We start from the raw sequence: 20015 nt of genomic DNA, 5'->3' as shown, positions 1-20015 counted from the left end.
TTAGCCAATATTTTCCATAATATTTATAGGAGTTTCCTTGATGAATTTAGATTATGATGGATAATAAAGCAAGCTCACTGGAGATTGTTTTATTAACTCAGGTATTGCGTGTTTCATTTTGAATAAAGGTAGGGATTTGTCCTGATTTCCAATTGGTCTCTGCCCATCGTGCTGTGATTTTTTTGTTAATGTAGGCTTAAAGAAGTTAATTTTTTCAATGCACGTAACAAAACCAAACAGAAATTAATTGAGAAAAAATGCTTCCAAAGATACAGTTTGAGGTCATGCACATGTACTAGAAAGAATGTGATTGCTGAAATCTTTGTGTTAGTAAGGGGGAAAATGAAAGCTCCTTTTATTTTATTTTTCTCAAGTCTTCTATCATTAAAATCCGGTTCTAACAGCAGAATACTTCTCTTTTTCATGTGTGTTGAAAAGCAGCTACACCATGTATCAAAGCCATCAGTCCAAGTGAAGGATGGACTACAGGAGGTGCCACTGTCATCATCATAGGAGACAATTTCTTTGATGGGTTACAGGTCATATTCGGCACCATGCTGGTTTGGAGTGAGGTAGGTGTTGTCTGAACGGTAATGTCTAATAGCTTTGTCTAGCTTACAGCCAGCCTGTCCTCTTTTTTATGCCACATGCTAAATCAGCAACAAATGTTGAGATGTGAATCCTTTCCTCATTCAGTTTTATGAAAATAATTAGACAAATTTACCTGTGGCAGAAATCCATTATAGCCAGGGGATTTGCATCTCCTCTCACTGGCCCAGAATTTAACTCAGTGCCTTTTATTCCAAGAAAAGGGAAGGATAAATGCCTGTGTGAATAATTCTGCATTTAGCACTACAATCGCTGAGGGCCCACAGGAAACAAGCGTTTAGGTGATCCTGCTTTCCGGGGAAACTGGCTGCTTGTAGCTGCAGCTCAATGAGGTGGAGATTGCAGAAATTCAGCGCCTCTGAACAGCATATCCTTCAAGTTTAGGTGCTTGGTGTATAAGTACCATCCGCATCATGGGAACCGGATACACAGTATTGTAGCTGCAGTGGAAAGCACGGACTCATCATACCTAGTGGGAGCCTCTGTAGTTTCACAGTAACCCTTTTCTTGTTTCTCATCCAATTTTGCTGTTCCTCCCAGTTTCCTAAATCCTCTCTTCTCCTGGCACATAATTAAACACGGGGTCTGATATTTCCCAAAAGCCTGTGGAAAGTTAAAACCCTGGCAGCGTCACCCGAACGGCCACTGGCACAGTGCGCAGGGCCACAGAGGTTGGGGCAGAGCCCCCATGGCCTTCGCCGGGACAGGAGAGCAACTCCGAGGAAAGGTTTACATTTTGCATGTATGATTTTTCAAAAGCATTTTGGCGGTTTTATAAGATATTTGTTATTTTCATGATTTTAATACTGAAATAAACACGCTAACAGACAAAACATCTCCGAAATAGCTATACAGTGCTTACCCAGTGATGTAAGGATCTTCTGATGCTTTGCCTTATATCGTATAAATATTAACATTATTGCTTAATTCATATCCAGCACATTCCCCCTACTGATTCCGTTGCACATATGGCAGCATTTTTTCCATACGAAGAGTATCCTCTAATGTCCTTCATGGGCTTCACTATTCTCTCTCTCTCTCTCCCATCCTTCCACTTGAGGACGAGTGTGGATGAAAGGGCATTCCAGAAAAGGAGATATATTAAATGAGCCCTATTCTAAAGCCCTTATGTGATCATGAAAGTGCCCCCTGGGTCCCGTGTAAGCAGTTTGTGTGTTAGGATTGAAACCATTATGGCTACAGACATTTAACAGGGAAAGGTGAAGAGGCTGGGAGGAAAGTGCTCTGATTTTGGTACTGCAGAATTGGATCTTCCATTATAAAACTTGATTCTATTTATTAGTGGAAGCTATTAATTGGCAATTCCTAATCTCAGGAGAAATGGTCAAAACATTGTTGCTGATGGTTGCAAGGCCTTGTCATAAAATTAATAATGTTAGCGGGGGTCCAGACCAAAGTCAGCCTGTTTGCGGTGGGTGCTACGATGGGCTGCGAGTTGGCTTTGAGCGAAAACTGTTTCACTGTCTCTCCGTTACAGAACTGATTCTCAGTTTCATAACCTATGAGAGCAATAAAAACTCCGATAGGGGAAAAGAAATGATTTCTAAAAGAAGCAGACAAACACGATAAACAAGTGCAGAAATGGATGAGCTGTCTGAGTGATCCCTAAATAATAGTGATCTATAAATAGTTCACATGACACATACTAGCCACCTATGTAGTACAAAATCAGTTTTTGCATCTGCCTTCTCATTTCTAAAAATGTCTAGTGCATTTTCAGTACCCAGGAAGAATATTTTTCTTTTACTTCAATAGGGTGTAGAATTGAACTGTCGATCTGAATTTCAGAACCGTTTCAAACCTGGAGCAGGTTCGTCCTGCGTTGCCAGGCAGGCCCGGTTGTGAGCAAACCATCGCATTCAAGAAGAATCTTCAAGTTCATTCTGTTGCTTCACAGATCCAAAGAAAACATGATTTAACTGAGCTGCAGAAAATCCAAAGCAAAACTAGATAGGAAATGGAAGAAAAAGAGTGAGTCTTGCCGAGCATTTTCGCATGGGTTTTTCTAGCTTCACTTTCAGTTATGATTGCAGGTGGTTTGAGGGATGAAGTCTAATATTTAAATTAAGGATCATTTTGCCACGGACTTTGCATGGGACCTTGGGCAAATCACATAATCTGCTTAGAGTTCAATTCCCTTTCTCTAACATAGTAATAAGATTAGTCACCTTCTTTGGAGAGGTGCTGCGAAGATAATTATCGTGAAGGTCCTATATTACTCAGATTTTATTATAGCAAAATCCATGTAAGTACCTGAGATGCATGGATATTTAAAATATAAATCCTACCACAGTTCAGAAGCAAAGTTCAAAGCCAAAAAAACCCCCATTGTTCATTTTAAGGGTGGATTTGTTGCTGTCAAGCAGCATATGTTATAAATAATTTGAAATGTAAATAATATATTTTTAATTTATTTTACATGTATTCAAGTTTTGTAATTGAAATATTTATATGCTTGAAATGGAGTTGACTGTGTTAAAAAAGGAGATTTAAAATGGTTTCTGAAACACATATTTATTATTTAAACATATATTTTAGCTGTAAACACCCTAACATAATTACAACCTTTCTCAGCCAGAGAGAACTAAATAAAAACTTAATTTGTCACATTAATTTTGTGCAGAAATGCAGATACCCTAAGCCAGTAGGTTCAATTAATCCTTAACTCCCTTATTACTTTATAAAAATGGCTTTAAAAGCCCTTGATATTTTTAGAGTACAGCAAAACGGGCCATCTAATGCCTTTTTTTGAAGGGACTTTCATCACTGACGCGAAAGAGCGGCATCGGTGTGTGGTGTGCACGTGCTGGGCCTGGACAGACAACTCCCAGCAAACACTTTGTTTGCCAGATAGTCTCTGCCTTCCTCTTTGTCCTGTCCACAAGCAGACGGAGCTGGTATTTGCAGGTTTTTACCCAGCACTGTGGCTCTCGGTGGTGTTGCAAATATTCCAGATCTGAGCTGCTGATAGAAGCCCTCTGTTGTTTCTCTCTCTTATTGAGGGGCTGAAACTCCTGGAGTTGAGTTTCAGGGCAAATACATGATTGTGAAGACAAAATTAGTTTCTTATAAATATTCCACAATATTTGCTCAAAATGAACTATTTCTTCAAACATTTTCCTGCCAAGAACATTCCTCCAGCTGTACAGAGTCAGCTGGAAACAACTCCGTTTTCTTTTATATTAAGAAAAGATGAAGCACTGAAACATCAGCTCTTTCACCTTTGTACAGCACAAAAACAGAGGATGATTTTTCGGTTTGGCGTTTTCGGTTTTCTTTTTTTTTTAATGCTGCTGAATCAAATTCTGTGGCACGGTTTTTTATTTTGCTTTTTATGTTTATTATTGATTTTGGAAGTCTCTGTTTTTGAGTGCTTATTTTGGAGGTCTGACTCATTTTTAAAAAATGAGCAGGCACCCTCTTTTTGAAAACCAAGACTTATTAAGCAGCATCTGGATCCCCAGAATTGAGGCATGCAAAGTCACTGGTCATTTTTAAAAATAATACAGGTATCTTAAGGGTCCTGTTCTCACTGAAAGCTGTCATTACCTTCAGTTGGTGGGATTTTTCTTCATTCCTGTCCTAATGGTCCTCTTCACACAGAGTCCAAGTTAAATTTATGACTGATTGTCACCATTTCCCTAGCCACAAACCAGAGCTCAAGCATGCAAAAATAAACTAGTGACTCAGATTAATGACATCTCCTTATAAAATGTCACTTTTAAAAAAAGAAAGTAACCTGGCACTCCGAGCAGAGTGTGAGATGATGCTGTATCACACAAGAATGTCTAGAATATATTAGCAAACCACAGAAGGAGGCTTGTTGTACACACTCAAACCAAATGTGTTTTGGATTTTTTAGGACACGCACCTCCCTCCATTCTGAAGGTCTCTACCTCTGGTTTTAATGCAATCCACAGCATGTCCCAACTGACTTGTAAGAGTTTATATCAAACAGCTAGTGCAGTTGCCAAGTATCAGACTGATTCCCTTGAAAATCCCTTGGGAGAAAGGGTCCGGTTACTCATTCTATGTCCAGCTCCATATCCCAGTTAGCCAAATGCTGGAATGGGAGAGGAAGCTGGATCCAGGGTTTTGGCTGCTGGGTTCTTCTCCAAATCACAGGTTAATGCCTTTCTCAAGATTTACATTAAAAAACGTGTGTTCAGAAATGCATGTAACTCATATTTGCAAATTCTGAGTTCTTGGCGTGTCGTGGCTGGAGTTGTTACGGTGTCTGTTAATGCACCAAGAGTTCCCACCTGAGCTGAGAACCACGGCCACAGCGGGTCAGACATGGAGGTTCGTCTAGCTCGGCGTCTTATGTTTGGTGCTGGGCAGTGACAGACGTCTGTAAAAACAGTGGGGTGAGCATGTCGTGATGCTTCCCCAGAACACCCTGCCAGCCTCCAACAGTTTGGGGCTCAGAGATTTCCACAAGTGGTGTCTGCGCTTTTAATATCCCTTGATGCTGATAGCTCACCTTTTCCAGATGCTTTACGTGCAAATACGAGACAGACTGTGCATTGAAGAAGGGACGGGCTGTGTCAGTGTGAGAGTAGAAAACATGCTAGGAAAAGGTGGAGTGGATTCCCAAGGTCAGGCCACAGGTTGACAGCGTAGACAGGAAAACATCCCGTAATCCTGGAGTTATTGAAGTCAGCGGCAGGTTTACTCTTGCCGTGGGTGGACCTGGGGTACCCAAACCTGTTTAGCACCCGTTGGGTCACTGGGATTTGCAAAACGGAGTTAGGGCAATTCAGAGAGCTGGTCCCGGTCCGTAACGCAGATCCCGGCAGCACCAGGGAATCAGAGTTTGAGACCAGAGGCAGGTTCAGGTTTCGAAGCGCAGTGGCATTGTTTGGCCCTTAAAGACAGTTTCTTGGTAGGACAGCGATATCGGGGACTACTGGTACGTAACTGAGCTAGCCAGCTCCTTTCTGTGTGCATGGGAACTGAAGGCTGACCCAGAACAACGGTCCTTCTAGCGCAGCACTGTGTCCCTGGCAGCGGTCAGTGGCAGATGCTAACGAGCAAAAGGAAAAGGAAAAGGCACGTGTGTTGTCCTGGTTTACCTCCCAAGCTTTAGTTCTAGAGAAGAGAGGGTAAAATACATTCTGAGTATCCTAAACCATAAGACTTCAGACATAATGTTCACCCTTTGGGAATGTGTGGGCGACATTATTGTATATTTGTGGTTTTAAACACAGTTAAACTTATTTACTTCAGAGCACAAAGGAAAACCAAACTGTTTGTGGAGAACAAACCAGGAAACTTGCTTAACTCTCCCCAGCTCTCTGTAACAATGGACCATAAATAGGTCAGACATTTCTTGGGAACCAGGGAAGATGAGTATTGGAAAATGCCACAAATTATGTTTAAAGAACATTAAAGTGGTGACAGACCAGTAAATGCTGGGAAATTCAAAGATACAACCAGAAGCTGCCTGTATAGCTCATGCCAGAATGGGGGTGAGGGGTGCAAGGCACATGCTGATGTAGTAAGACGAGCATGTTAACCTTTACCATTAAAATCCTTGGCTGTTTTTACAAATGTTTTCCCCCTAAAAATGTCATGAAACTTTTCTCATCTTGCCAGTTCACCCAGTTAACTAGAACCACTTGAGGATGGGATTTCTCTCAGCTGTGTTTGGCTGCCTACAGTTAAGCATCTAGCCTAAACTTGTCGTCTCGGTTCACTGGAGGAAGGTAGATGCTTCCAGAGAAGCTCATCCCAATGCGAGAGGTGTCTGAAGCACTGGAAATAAATTGCTGTTTGGCAGCGCTTTCTGCCTCCGCTGGCTATGGAGGGCATGTAGAGAACTGGCCTAGGCTCTTAGGCTCTGGTCAGCTCAACTGTAAAACAACTCAATTTAAGTGAAACCAATCCTTGGAAGTTTGGGTTTGGGTTTTGGTTTTGGGTTTTGTTGTTGTTGTTTTGGTTTTGTTGGGTTTTTTTTACCCCGTTGATAGAGTGAGTAATGTAGAAAAAAGGCAGGTTTCTTTTAAAAATAAATAAATTTCTAAATCACATGATTTCAAAGCAGAGCCTGAAAATATGTTCTTTGGAGCTCTCAAACAGGAAGGCATCAGTTCCTTCATGATCATTCCTAAAATGACATATGACTTTTCACTTCTGTGGATCTGAATAACCTTTGGAGCATTTGATGCTGGTAGTTTTGGTTTTAATCTTCAACTTGATTTAATAATAATTTTCTTGTTTTAAATATGGAGAACTTCTTACTGCGTATGCCGTTTCCCTCATTAGCACAGCTGGCTCTGACAGACATTACTCTCCTTCTGCGCTTTTTTAGTCCTGTGCCCTAAACAAAGAGCTGGTTAAAAGTCTGGTTTTCTGGTAGGACCTTACTACAATTTGGAAATATTTGGTTTCTAGTAAAAATAAGAACAAAATTAGCTTTTTGTTTAGGAAAAAAATATAAATCTATTGGAATGTATCCCCTAATCCAGGACACGATTAAAGCGGCAGCGTAGAGCAGTTGACTGTCTGCACAGGGTGTCCGTGGCTTTGCTCACTGTCAAGGCTGGTTATGGCCTTGGTCTTGTTTGCCTCGCTAGAAGCGTGGTAATGTGCCACAGTCACTTAGAGGAGGATTATCCGTGTGCCAGAGCTGCATCTGGGTTGCTGTGTACCTTTTCTATGTACCTCTTTTTACTCTTTTTCTCTAAAGGAGCATGACGAGTGAGAAGAGGACATTTCAGTGAGAGCAATGCTGTGGCTTGAGTGCAGCAGAGGTTTGAGTTAACCTGCCATGAACTAGTGAACTCCTAGATGGCTCTAATATTAGTTTCAGGGACTATGTTTTAAATCCAGTCCAGATTTCTGAAAGAGCAAACGTTGTCTAGAGCCTGGAAAGTGCAGCACTGACCCAGCCCAGCCTTTTGTGTTAAGAGGATCAGGATCCCCAGCCCCATTAGCAAGAAAGTTTAGTTTGTCTGCTTAATCCTGTGTAAATCCACACCTGCAGGAGCCGTCTCAGATGTGTGTCAGTCGCTGCGGTGAAGGCAAACTGGGAGTGATGGTTAGATATTTGGTGTATCTCTTTTGACTGCTCTGATCGTTTGCAAGGGAAGATCCAGCATCCTTCGGAAGCCAGACTTTGCATATCTGCAGTAATTAGCGATACCTCCACAAAATGAATAGAAAATTAAAACAGCAGCACGTGGTGCTTTTGCAGTGTACACGAGTCAGCCGGGGACCAGTGGTTTAAAAGCCTGCCAGGGCTTGTCCTGTGCTGTGTTCACGCACGTAACTGCCGACCATTCATCAGTCAGATCTGTTGGGCACTATCATGACCCCAGTGTTCACCAGAGCAAACGGAGGCATCCTGCTGCTGTAAGGTGAAGTTATTGCGTTAAACTGGGGCTCATGTTCGTACTAGGAAGCAAGCGCCTGCCATGTATGAAAACAGAAATAATGTTGTTACGGCTGAGAAGGAGAATGCTTGTAAATATTGTAGTCGCTGGCTTTTGTGTGGATTACATCAAGATTGTATTCAAACATTGACAGGTTAATTACATGTTTCAAAGCTTGTTTACTGTGATCTGAGAGGAGAGTGTTATTAAAGAAGTGTTCAGCATCTAACGGTGCGTTTTTTCCCCTTCTTCTCCCTTCTCGATGTTTTCCTCTAGCTGATTACTCCTCATGCCATCCGCGTACAGACGCCTCCCCGACATATCCCAGGGGTTGTAGAAGTCACATTGTCCTACAAGTCCAAGCAGTTTTGCAAGGGAACGCCTGGAAGATTCATTTACACAGGTAAGGATGCTTTAGTACTAGATATGACGTGGAGAAATAGGGCAGGCAACGTGTCACACTTGCTAGGGCTTCCCCTGTCGTCGTTAAAAACTGTACCGTATTTTATTATTTTGGCTGAGCATGTCATTGAAGGTACTAATTTAAGGTTGGATTTCACAAACGGATGACTGTAGAGATGAATCTGGAAACACACCGGTGTGGGATTTTTGTTTGCTTGTTTGTCCTCACAATGGGGCGTCTCTTTACCCAGGAGGGGGGAGGAAGGAGAGAAACAGATACTCCAGTACTTAAACGTTAACAGAGGAAGAGTGCGAGCATAAAGAGCCAGACATACTAGTGCAATCACCAGCCCGCCTTACAAGAAGCGTCTTGCTAAATATCTGTATCACACGTTGTCTTGCAAGTGCTGCAGGTGTTCAACGCAGCAGCCCGTTTGCCTGCCCATCTCACCATAACGTACGTGTCTCTGACTTCCAGGGGTGCTAAGTAGCTTTCATCCCAGCCGATGCTGCAGACATAGTGATTGCAGTCTGCTTTGGGGTGGCATCCCACACTGAGACCACTAAGTCCAGTGGTTTGGCCTGAAGAATTATTAACAAAAAAACACGCTTGGACATTGCAGGTGCTGTCAGTGTTAAACCACGGACAGTAGTGATAAGAACGGCCTGGGAAATAAATCAAGCAGCAGCCTAACGTTTTAAAAAGAATGTGTGTCATTGATTCCTTGGAAGGTGTGCATGCTCCAAGAATAAATGGCTTGGCCCAGGTCTTGATGTGCTTGTCCTTTTACGTGCTTCTTCGACATATTCAGGCAGGACTACTTCTGTAACTGTTTGCCTGAACCATGGTTCATCACAATCCAGTGCAATTCCTTTCCCCATTCTCGATTGCCCACAAAACTTTAAGAATAAGATATATCATAAATACTTGTGGCTATGAGGCGTTCTGAATTACACTGGACACATATATTGCTCCAAGTGTGAAGGGACACACAGGGCCTCAAAGCAGAGGAGAGACTTCTGTGCCCCGACAAAGCTCTCATTTGATTTTTCTTAACACTGAGCAAGTTGAACAAAGGTGCCTTATAAAGCTTTGTTGTCTTTTTCAAATACCCTCTCCCCCAGTTGGGATTATGCACTGCGTTTCTTTAAACTGGGTTTTAAAGCGTACGTGTATCACCTTGCTGGCTGAGCAGCAGGCGCTTGTGGAGGCTGTGGGTATTTATTATGAGCATTATGATTTCAACAGTGTGTGGGAAATTCATATATTGGACAATAACACCCCATATCCAAAAAATTATTTAGGGTGTGAATGTGTTGGAACAGAGGAAAAAGCAAAAGCAAAGGGTCAAATTGCCAGCTGGTGCAAATTGCCAGCGTATACCACATGGAAGTGCCAGACAGAGCTCTGGACAGTTTGACCACGGATCCTTTCCCTTCTCACTTCCTTACTGACAGTGAGTTGTGCTGTCCTGCTTGTTGTCAAGCCACTGGGGTGGCTGCGTTTTGGACTGGTGAAACGGCAAGTACGCAGGCAGAAGAAGAAGAAAGGGAGGAAACCTTCCCCCCCTCGACTTTGTGAAGAAATTTTTGGGGACTTCATTTTGGGCTTTAAATGTAGAAATGTCTTGGACCCATTTTGGTTTTGCTTCTCAGATCATCATTAATTAGCTTTTCCAGTAAAAAGGAGGGCGGCAATTTAGCCTGTCTGCCCAGGAGCAGATGGCTGAATGTGGAAATAAGGTGTCCCAGTAGGGAGGGTGTTTCCATATATGGATTTTCAGGTTAGTGTTTAAAACACATTATTTTTCATTCAATAAATGAAAGCTACGAAATACTAAACAACAATGACAAAATCAAAGGTGATCCGAACCACGGCCAATTCTCTTACTTATGCAGCTTTTATGGAGTTACGGTAGATCCAGAAAAGCTATTGTGCCTGAAATCGTACCTCACACAATTTGCATTTTCCTCTTAGAGGCAGCCTGAACTTAAATGTGGCTTTTTAAAAAGGACTAAATGAAACTAAAATAAAAACAATTAATGCATCCTGACCTTCAGAAGTGCCTTCCAGCCCTTTAAACAAAATGCAGGTTCAGTACACGCCTGCCGATTAGTTTTAGTTAATTGAAAATTATAGGATTGACCCAAGAGGAAAATTTTGTTTGCACTCCAATCACTTTTACAAATTAAGGAAAATTACCACAATTTTGTTTAGCTAAGGTTTCACACTGAGTTCACGAAATTAGCTCAGCCATCCCAACAAAGTCAGCACTTTGTTAGTGAGCACTAGAAAAAAACTAATAGTCTATGGTGTGTACAAACGAAGCATAGAAAAAGCTATGATGCTTTAGAGAACTAGGCCAAGTGTTTTTAATTAGGATTATTGGTTCATTGTAAGTTTTGAAGAACAATCAAACTAGCAGATTAGCTGTTTCTTTTAAAGCTAGAATTTCTTGCCATTCATTTTTCCCATGAGAACTTGTTTTAACTCCCACATAGCGCTATTTTTTTTCTTTTTTTTTTTTAACAAGGCCTGCAGGAAATGGACCAATTGGAAGTTGGGATACAGTAACATTCCCCAGCATCACTGCAGCCGATGGGAGTTTTTCACAATGTTCTTCAGTGAACTCAGTGTTCTGGAACATATTACAAAACCACAGAGGCCAAATGTTTTCTCAGAGGAGTTTGGCCTCTGTTTTTGGCCGAAAACATTTCAGCATCACTTGCTGCTTATTTACCCTGCTATTAAGTACAAGAAAAGGGGAGAGGAGAAAAAGGGGAAGAAAAATAAAAGAGAGTGTGTGAGAGAGAGAGAAAAAGACCTGGGGTTTGTGGGCGGTGCAGGAGTCGATCAAGCGTAGTTTCCTTTCTGGTGAGAATGTCCCTGCTCGTTAATGGTCCCATTTTGTGGTCAGGTCTCATTTAGAAGAAATTATTTTTAATCAGTGTTCAACAAAATATCCCCTCAAGCCACCTGGCTGTAAACTGTTTTTTTCTTACTGTTAAGTACTTAAGTTCTCAGAAGAAAATACCCAGTGACCCATTAATTTTAGCCTTTTTTTCCTCTTTAACTGCAAATAACTTAGTAACATGATCTCTAAGTAGTCCATGTGCCATCTAGGAATCAAGGTCATATATATACAGAGAAATCCTGACTTTTCCAAGTATTTTTGGAAGAAAGAAACCAGCGTCAACCCTGTGCTTACAAGAAAACATAAGTTTTTTATTTTCCATCTGTAAAGCAAGCCATTAGCATGCACTTACAGAGCAATTATTTCTCAGATTTTAAGCTTTGACATTCCTGAGAGAACGTTATTAGAAATACAGAAGTCTGAACACATCTCGCCTGTGTGTTCATTTTGGAATAATATTGAAGGTCCCTATTGCACACAGAAACACCCAAACGTGCCGGTCAGTATTTCCCTGTGGCACCCTTCATCTGTAAGTCTCTTCTGGTATTGAAGAGCACGGAATGAATTAAGCTTCATGGCACAACTTAGGACTCAGGTACGTGTCGCTACCATTAATGTAGGACTGGAGAAACTGAGATAAAGGAAAAAAGCGTTAGGGATACAAATCCGTAGGCGTTTATGCCGGGGCGACTCAGGGCATATATGGTTGAGTTAAATAAGGAATGAGAATTGGCATGAATTTGTGAGACCTGGACAGGCCTTTGAGATTCTCTTTGTTTTGTTTTAATTCTAAAAAATGGATGCGTCGTGGACAGCATGATTTTCACAGATGAATTTTGCTGTGGTACTAAACAGTGAGATTTGAATTGGACTGCATGAATGTAAGTGAAAGGAGAATTTATCTCACTGCATATTGGAAAGGACATATGGAAGGTCCATAAAAATGCATTATGCTGTGTCTTCTACCACCTGCTCAGTTTAAGGTTTTGTGCCTTTGTTCCCAAAGTAGAGCAAAGGACTGCCCAGGGGCCAGAAGTATATGGCTTTGTCACTAAGGTTATGTATACAACGTGGGGGTAATTCAGAGTCTTGGCTGAGCAGTACCCCAAATAGTGTTCCTTTTTTTTGAAAATTGGTTACATGGTTGGGTACAGGTTGGAATTTAGGGACCCTTTTCATTTGCGTTAGTCTTGCAGGGAAGCTTTGGGCTAAACCATTTGTGTGCTGACAGGGTACCTAGAGAAACGGGCAAGTCCCCCCCCAGTTCATTTGGGGTTTGTTGTAAGCTGTGGGACGTGTCTGTCTCTAGAAGTGCTGCTGGCAGGAATGGGTGGATGCAGGGTCGGCGTAGACGCGCAGGGGTTCCTGTGCGGTGTGAATAACACGGATGCTGAGCCCTGATCCTCCAGGAAAATTGTGACGAAGGCTGAGAAGGTCAGAGTGGAGCACAGCCAAGACTGACCGGTGTTGGCGTTACGCTTTTGGGCCGTTGTGTGTAGGGTGATGTAGAAATGCTAGCACTGTGAAGGCCAGGATATTTGCAGAATTTCTGGGAAACTGCCTCTTTCTCTGAAATGTCATAGGGCTTCTCAGAGAACTTTTCGGTCCCCTAGTTGCTACAAAGAGGAAATAGCCTGATGTGGAAAAATCCCTGCTCCATCCTCATTTCACCCTTTATTTACTTCTGAAAACATTTGAGTCTGTGTACAAACAGGAAGAGCCTTGCAGATCACAGATGATTTGGGTAACATTTCTGAAAGCTTTGGGTTTAGGTGGCTTCATTTTCAGGTTTTTATCTTTAAAAGGTTTAATTTGCAGAAGCACATGGGTCATCATCTTCTGAGAACCATTCTCTTTTCATTTATTAAGTCAAATACCTCCAAGAGTAAGAGACCAAAAATTGCCCGTCGTCATTTAGAATTTCAGTCCATAGCGCTAGAAACAGAGGTTTAAGTCATGCACACAGGTCTGGTCAGAACTGGAACTACTTAAAGGGTGCTCTCCAGTCCCTAAAGTTTCCAGCCTAGTAAAATTCAGTGATTCCTCAGCAAGGAAAATTTTCTGCATTCAAGAAGGCACCAATAACTATGCAAAGTTCAAAAGGTACATAATCAATGAAGCAATTGGTTTTCAGAATGGAGAGTTCTGGAGTTCATAGACTTAAAAAACCCAACCAAACAAAAAAACCAACCGAACTAAAAAGAAATTGTGATAAGAGACAGACCGGCTGTCAAGAGGTTCCTGTAGCCCCACTGGAGCCTTTCTTGATCCCTGTGAGCTAGAGTTTTACCCTTACACCAGCTAACGTTGCCCATCGCTGTGTATCTCTTAGTTCCTGAGAAATGTTAAAACCCAGTGGCAGTTATTCTCAACATCAGTAATACACAACCTCATTAGTTTTACAATGCCTCACTCATGTGTGTTTATTATTAAATCGTGAGCACTTAAATAGCTGATTAGTATAAATGAGGAGAGAAGGCCACCATCAACAGAACAATAAAAATAAAATAAAAAAGCCAGAATCTCTGATGCTGTCTTGGGCTTTATCCTGATGTGTTTATAAAATTCTTCACCCTCGAAGATATGACGATCATTAATCTGAAATGAAATATGGAGCACATCACTTCTCCAGAAGAGTGACCAGCTCTGAGATCTGGTAGCTAGCAAATGAATGCCATTTGTTTTTAACAGCAGTTTTTATCTGCCTTTCACTAGTAAATATTAATAGCAGTGGTAGAATAAAAAGTATCAGATGTCTCAAAGTTAAATAGTCACAGAGTGCTACAGAAGGACAGAACAAAATCTCTCAATACAAAGAAATGTGTAAAGTTTAAAATAAGAGGTGGTGTCTGTTCTTAAAAGCAGGAGAGCCCTGCGCGGCAGGTTGCCCTGTGCTTTGGCCGCTCAGTATAAAGTCTGTTCCTGATCTCAGACTCTACAGAGGAGAGATGGTAAATCCTAACCATAGCACCGTCAAGTAAGGAAGAATGAAATTAAATCTTTTGTAAACGTAGACTTCTACTGGTGAATTTAATGTCTCTGGAAACAAGCGAAAACCCCTCATAACAGCTATCTGAAAAATGTCCTAATGCAGAGTCCACTGGGTTCCCCCTTCATCTCGTTGTGCCAGTGTTCGTTCCCAACCGGACCTTACTGTGGGGACACCAGAGGCATCAGGCGGTGTGTGGAGCTCAGAGATGGACCTGTCTTTGGGGTGGTGCGTTGGGCTGAAGAAGTTAAGCTGTACACGGGGCTTTCTGCTACCGTAGGAGTTTGCCATAGTCCCTGAAGAACTGGGTCCTCGTGGCACCACTGCTGGGTCGGGGACGCAGGCAGGTAAAATACAGATGGGAAAACAAGGGACGGATTGTTGCAGTGTCTCCCTCCAAGCACCCACATCAGTGATATGATCTTGGGTGTTACCTGCCTTTGAAAAGGAAAGTTGCCCTCAGGAAATCTCTCTTTGAGTTTAAGCTTGAACCTGGCCCTTTCTAAGTTCCAGCCCATTAACTAAGTTGCTCTGCTGAGTCAGGGTTAACGCCTGGTCTGCCTGGCCTGTCTGGAAATTTTTAGGGGGAAAAATAAAAAGGTTGCAATTGTTTTAGAACAAGCTTTCCTAGATGAAATCACTTCAGTCTTTGTTATTTGGTGGTGTGCTTGGGGATGAATGCTGTTACGGAAGTGGTGGTTTTGAAGTTTTTTAGGACGTGCCCAGTGGAGTGAAGTGCGGACAGTTATCAGGGTTGAATATTATGAATATTAGGGTTGTTGGTTTGGTTTGCAGAAATTCAGGAAAGGAAGCTGGGAGGAAGGATCCTAATTGATTGTAGGGAAAAGCGTGTTTCCAGACAGCGAGGAGGCAGTGGAGGTAGACTGGAAAATCCCTTTTTTATGCTAATAGGAACACAGAACCCTCATATCTTTAGCATTTCTTAAACACTGGCAGCGCCATAACACACTGCAAAAAACAATCGCTAAAAGTGTGCAGTGTACCTGTAGGACAGCTGCAAAATGAAAGCAATTACAGCAACCGTCAGGATAAAGCTGGCTGTGAAGGAAACATATTATTTTGCATATTTTATGTATACACTTTCCAAGAAATATGACCTTTATTTTCTAGTTAGAGGGAAGTGCAATCAGAGTCTACGCAGCAAAGGGTAGCTGGATCATTAAAAAGAATATTTTCTCTGATATTAGAAGTCTAAATGGGCACTAGTCCTTATTCACAGCCTTGGCTGTTTCTGTCTGCCCTGAGTTAATAAGTGATAAGGCCAAAAGAGAAATAAATCACTGAAGTCCCTGTCCAAAGAAAACATATTGACTACAGCCAAGCAAATAACAGCCCATAACCAATGGTCCCATTCATCACTCATGTAATAGGGATATAAAGTATTCTCTACCTATGAAACCATAGAGTAGGAAAAAGCCTGATAAGCCCCCAATCTAAGCTATGTGATTTGATTATTAAAGGACATGAACTGTTTGTCACATACCTTTAATCTTTAAGATGTGTTGCCATTTCTAAGCTATAAATTTGTGGTAAAGGATTAGAAAGCTATTAACGATAAAGGTATAAACTAGACTTTATAAGGATTCCTGCAATTGTCATGCAGCCCTGTAGACCCTTGGAACCTTAACCTATTGAATATGATATAACACAGTTATCTGACCTTCAAAGCCAATAAAGCATTTTTTGCTTTTCAAGTTCCAGACTTACTCCATGATAAATTAACCCTCCGGGTTCACAAAATAAGCCTTGTAAATTCTTTTCTTTATCCCCACCCCAAAACCTTTAAATTTTCATGCCCTTGCTTCAAAACTCTCTTATTCCAGACTGAAATTGTTAATCTTTTTTTTATTCTCCTTTTAGCTCATGTCAGTTGATAAGATATTATTCCCTCTTTTAAAAAAAATGGCCAATAAAACAGAAAGCTGAGATGAATTTCTAAAAAGCCTGAACTGCGCTGTTTCTACAGGGGGCTTCACTGTCTTGTTTCTTAATGTGTGAGTGTTCAGATTAGACAAATGCCTCAGAAATGGACAGTTTATAGTAGCAGCAGTGTCTGTACTGCTTACCTTAATGCATTTTGATCCTATGCCTGAGAAGAGGGACAAGGAACTACCTTTTTGCTGGTCCAGAGTGCCGACTCCTTGGCTACTTATTGCCACTGAAATATGTCATAGCTGGGAATTCTGGCTGCCTCGTGGGTATGTATGTACCTAACTCATCCTTCCTCTGCTTCTCGTGGGCTGCAGCGGGTTTTGATTTCTGCCTGGAACCGTGTGCGGGATTTACCGTGTGTTGTTGAAGAACGGCCAAGCTGTGGGCCAGGCCGTCGGAGGTGCCCGCGCGCGCAGCACGCCGGCGCTGGCGAGGAAGCCAGGGCGTGAATTTAGTGCACAGCTGCCCGAGGCACGGCCTTGCGCAGCACTACCTGTGAAATAGCCTCCCTAAGGTGTGCTTAATCCTTTGAGGTGCTTGTTAGTGAGGGTTCATTTTGCCTAGGCATTTTGTCACACAAGCGAACGCTGTACGGCCGGCTCAGAGCAGCAGCCTGGTGTGCAGCCATCCTTCCCTGGAGGCAGGGCTTGGGCAGCCTCGCTTGCTTTGCGCTTGTACCAGCATCCCTACGCAGGCAGTGATGCTTATCTGGCCTGGTTAAAGCTTGCTGACAGCAATGACTACAGAGTAGATGTGCCCCAGTATACCCCATGTCTACAGAGCCAGGCTTTTTTGTTAATATAGAGATAAAAGGAAAATCTTGTACTTGCAGCCTTTCATCTCAGTGGATGCAAGAGCAATTTATTGCATGGAGTATGAAGTTCTTTGTGCTTTTCTGCTGTCTTGCAAGAACTCACGCAGACTCTTCTGCTTAGTTATGAAGATATCAAGTGCATAAGTGATGTGGTCCGCCGTGGTGTCTGGATAGAGATACGGGAAACTGTTTAGCCCCAGTATGACTAGACTCGATCCTGGCAGCTTCTCAGGCCTGCCCAAAGCGCTGCCGAGTTGCTTCTTGGTGCAGGCTGCAGTGTCCATTGTTGTTTTATTTAAAGTCAGTTTGAGTCTTTCTGTGTGTGAGGTGTTGCAGCCTGCAGAGCAGACATGCCCTGGTAGGTCGCAGAGGCGCTGTGTTGCTGGCACCATGGGAGCCAACAGAGGCAAAGGAAGGGAATTGTAACCATGTTTTTTTAAATGATCTGAGACATTTAGCAATACTCCACATTTATTTCATGATAATGGCTGACTAATGTCGTAGAGACAGTAGAATTTTCTTGAAGATTCAATCTGCACAGAAGTTTCAACAATCTCAACAAACTTCTCTAGGACCTTCTGGCAGATCTCTGTTGTCACCCAGTTGCTGATGTTGCTAAAGAAGAATATTGCAGCATTAATACTACTGCTTTTTTTTTTAAAAAAAAAAACTTCTCCAACTCTCCCCCACCCCCTGCAGAAAAATCTCAAGTCCAAGTGTTTGAGGTCTTTGTATAACTATATAACCTTCGCTGAAAGGTGCTTTGCCGTTGGATCTTGCCATTGGATCTTGCCATTGGCCTGTTGTGAGCTCTGCAGTTAATTACAGAGGTATAAAACCATCATTACTCAATTCTTCCAAGTGTATGAAGATCTTCTATTCCACAAGGTAGGACAGAAGTTATTTGGTGTATTAGTACACAAGCACGTTAGCATGATGTAAATTAGACTGTGGTTTTGCAGACTGTGGTCTGCATGAACTTCTTTCATACCCGTGCCAAATTTAGACTACCAAGTACCAGATAGTTCATGGCAGTTTTCACCTTGGGGAGATGAGTGTGAACCATCCATTCGGTATCACAATAAAGAACATGGATTTGGACAGTTATCCTTGAAGACCTACGGTCTTGCACAGTTTGCCCTGGTATTTGTATGGCCGTACCCACTGTCATTTCATCTTTCAGTGTCTCTAATTTCCCATCTCTCCCTTCCCTCCCAAATGCGATTATTTCATCTTTTTCCTGTTGGCATAAGTTGTGGTTAACCTCTTTGCATGAAGAGCTGTGGACTTGAACTGCTGTTGCGTAGCACCAGGTGTCAGCGTTGGTGGTTAACAAGAGGAAGCACCATTCCCAGCAGACGGAGGGTTAATAAAAAAAAACAAAAAACAAAAAAACAAAAACCAAAACAAAACGGAGAGAGAAACCTCACTCAATCAACTAAGAATGGTATTTTTTTAAGTCCCCATGGGACAGAAAATGCACGTGGAAATTAAGATGTTTTAACAGTCATCTAACAAAGATAAATGTTTGTTAAAACAGAAAGTGGCGCCAAACTCTCCGTTTTAAATCTGTGAAAATTACAGAGCAAAACCTATGATGTCTGTGAATAAACGTGAAACTTGCTGTCACTTTTTAGTAGTTTAGCATCTTCCAGGGTGGGCTTTATCCCTTTTCAACATGACGAGGTCCTCTTTTACCTTGTCTGCCTAAGGGATAGAAATCTAGTGACCCCCCTTTGGAGCTCTGGGGCGTGGTTCCCCCCTTGACTGTCTCAGACATCATCTTAGACGTGCGTGAATCACCATCAGGAAACTCTCCTCTCTCTCCACTGTCTGCTGTGGGCTCCAAACAAGTGCTCAAATGTGCCCTTGGATAGCTGAAGCTGGGTGAGAAGCATTACTCCCCCGTGACCCTACGTGCTAGGCGCTGTGTAGGGAAGTAATTATTGACCCAAGTATTACAATCTCGTGATAGTTTCAGAAACACATGTGCTTATTGTCCCCTTTTTGGTTGTTTTTTTCTCCTAACTTCTGTCCTGTTCCTAGCTTCTGGTGGGGTATTTTTCTTAGAAGAGTAGAACTCATCAAATGAAAATACACAGTTTGTATGCTCAGGCAGTTCTAGCAGCAAGCTTGTATTTGTAAAAATGAAAGGCGAGATTTTATTGCCAGAAGTAACCGTGAATTCATGTTGAAAGGTCACTTCTGCAAGGGAAATGTTTTTTCCAAATGCAGATCTCCGACTAGTTTCTCCCCAAAGTTCACTGCATGTTGTGCACAGCTACTAGAAATAGTCGCTACAGTGTTGTTCCTAAAAATAGGTCTTCAAGTGGCCATCATATTGAAAAACAATAACATTTTCTCAGCAGGTTTTTATTTTTGAGGTACTTCTGGTTCCCTTAAATCTTGCATTGAAATGTGCGTGTCATTTATTTAAAAGGAAGCCAGTGAGACGTGCCTCACCCGTTTGCCTTGGGTTGTGTTTTCCCCGGGTGTTTTTGCGAGCTCGGGCTCCGTTATGGACGCAGGGGCTCCCAGGGCAGCGCAGGGCTCTGGCAGGGCAGCGGCAGCAGCAGGAACCTGCACTGGGTATCTCTTGTTCTGCAACGAAGAATTTAGTTCAAATTTCCCAAGGACAAGGCCAAGTCTGCACACGGTTTCTTCACCAGAACTGTTCATCCTTGCGTTGCTTGCAAGTTCTGTTAAAAAGACGAATGAAGCTTCTTTAAATTGGGGCCTAAGGGAGAGGATGGAGATGACCCCCTCCCCTCTCCAATTTCCCCCATTAGACTTTTTTTCAGAGATGTTCGTGCTGATTAGAGCTGGGAAATAAGGGTATTTCGGTGGACCATGAATATTCATTTGTTTTTTGGCCGTGAATTTCCTTCAGTTTCCCTGTAGTGTTTCGCTCCCTGTGAGTGTTCAAACAAGTGTGT

General features: G+C 42.3%; 1 protein-coding gene across 11 annotated transcripts in view; it reads left to right on the top strand.

The window, feature by feature from the left end:
* Positions 1 to 20015, top strand: part of EBF1 (EBF transcription factor 1) — a 291177-nt gene that overhangs the window by 215714 nt on the left and 55448 nt on the right. For 7 of the 11 annotated variants that reach the window (XM_074603865.1, XM_074603866.1, XM_074603871.1 and 4 more), the window contains 2 exons: positions 439 to 572; positions 8283 to 8409. In XM_074603865.1, the coding sequence (XP_074459966.1) occupies positions 439 to 572; positions 8283 to 8409 (261 nt within the window). The remainder of the gene's footprint in view (positions 1 to 438; positions 573 to 8282; positions 8410 to 20015) is intronic. The other 4 variants (XM_074603870.1, XM_074603867.1, XM_074603875.1 and 1 more) reach the window with 1 other exon arrangement.

Source organism: Larus michahellis, chromosome 11 (assembly GCF_964199755.1).
Source record: "Larus michahellis chromosome 11, bLarMic1.1, whole genome shotgun sequence".
Taxonomy (NCBI): Eukaryota; Metazoa; Chordata; class Aves; order Charadriiformes; family Laridae; genus Larus; species Larus michahellis.
The sequence above is the reverse complement of the archived record's forward strand: the minus strand, read 5'-3'. Positions and strand labels throughout refer to the sequence as shown.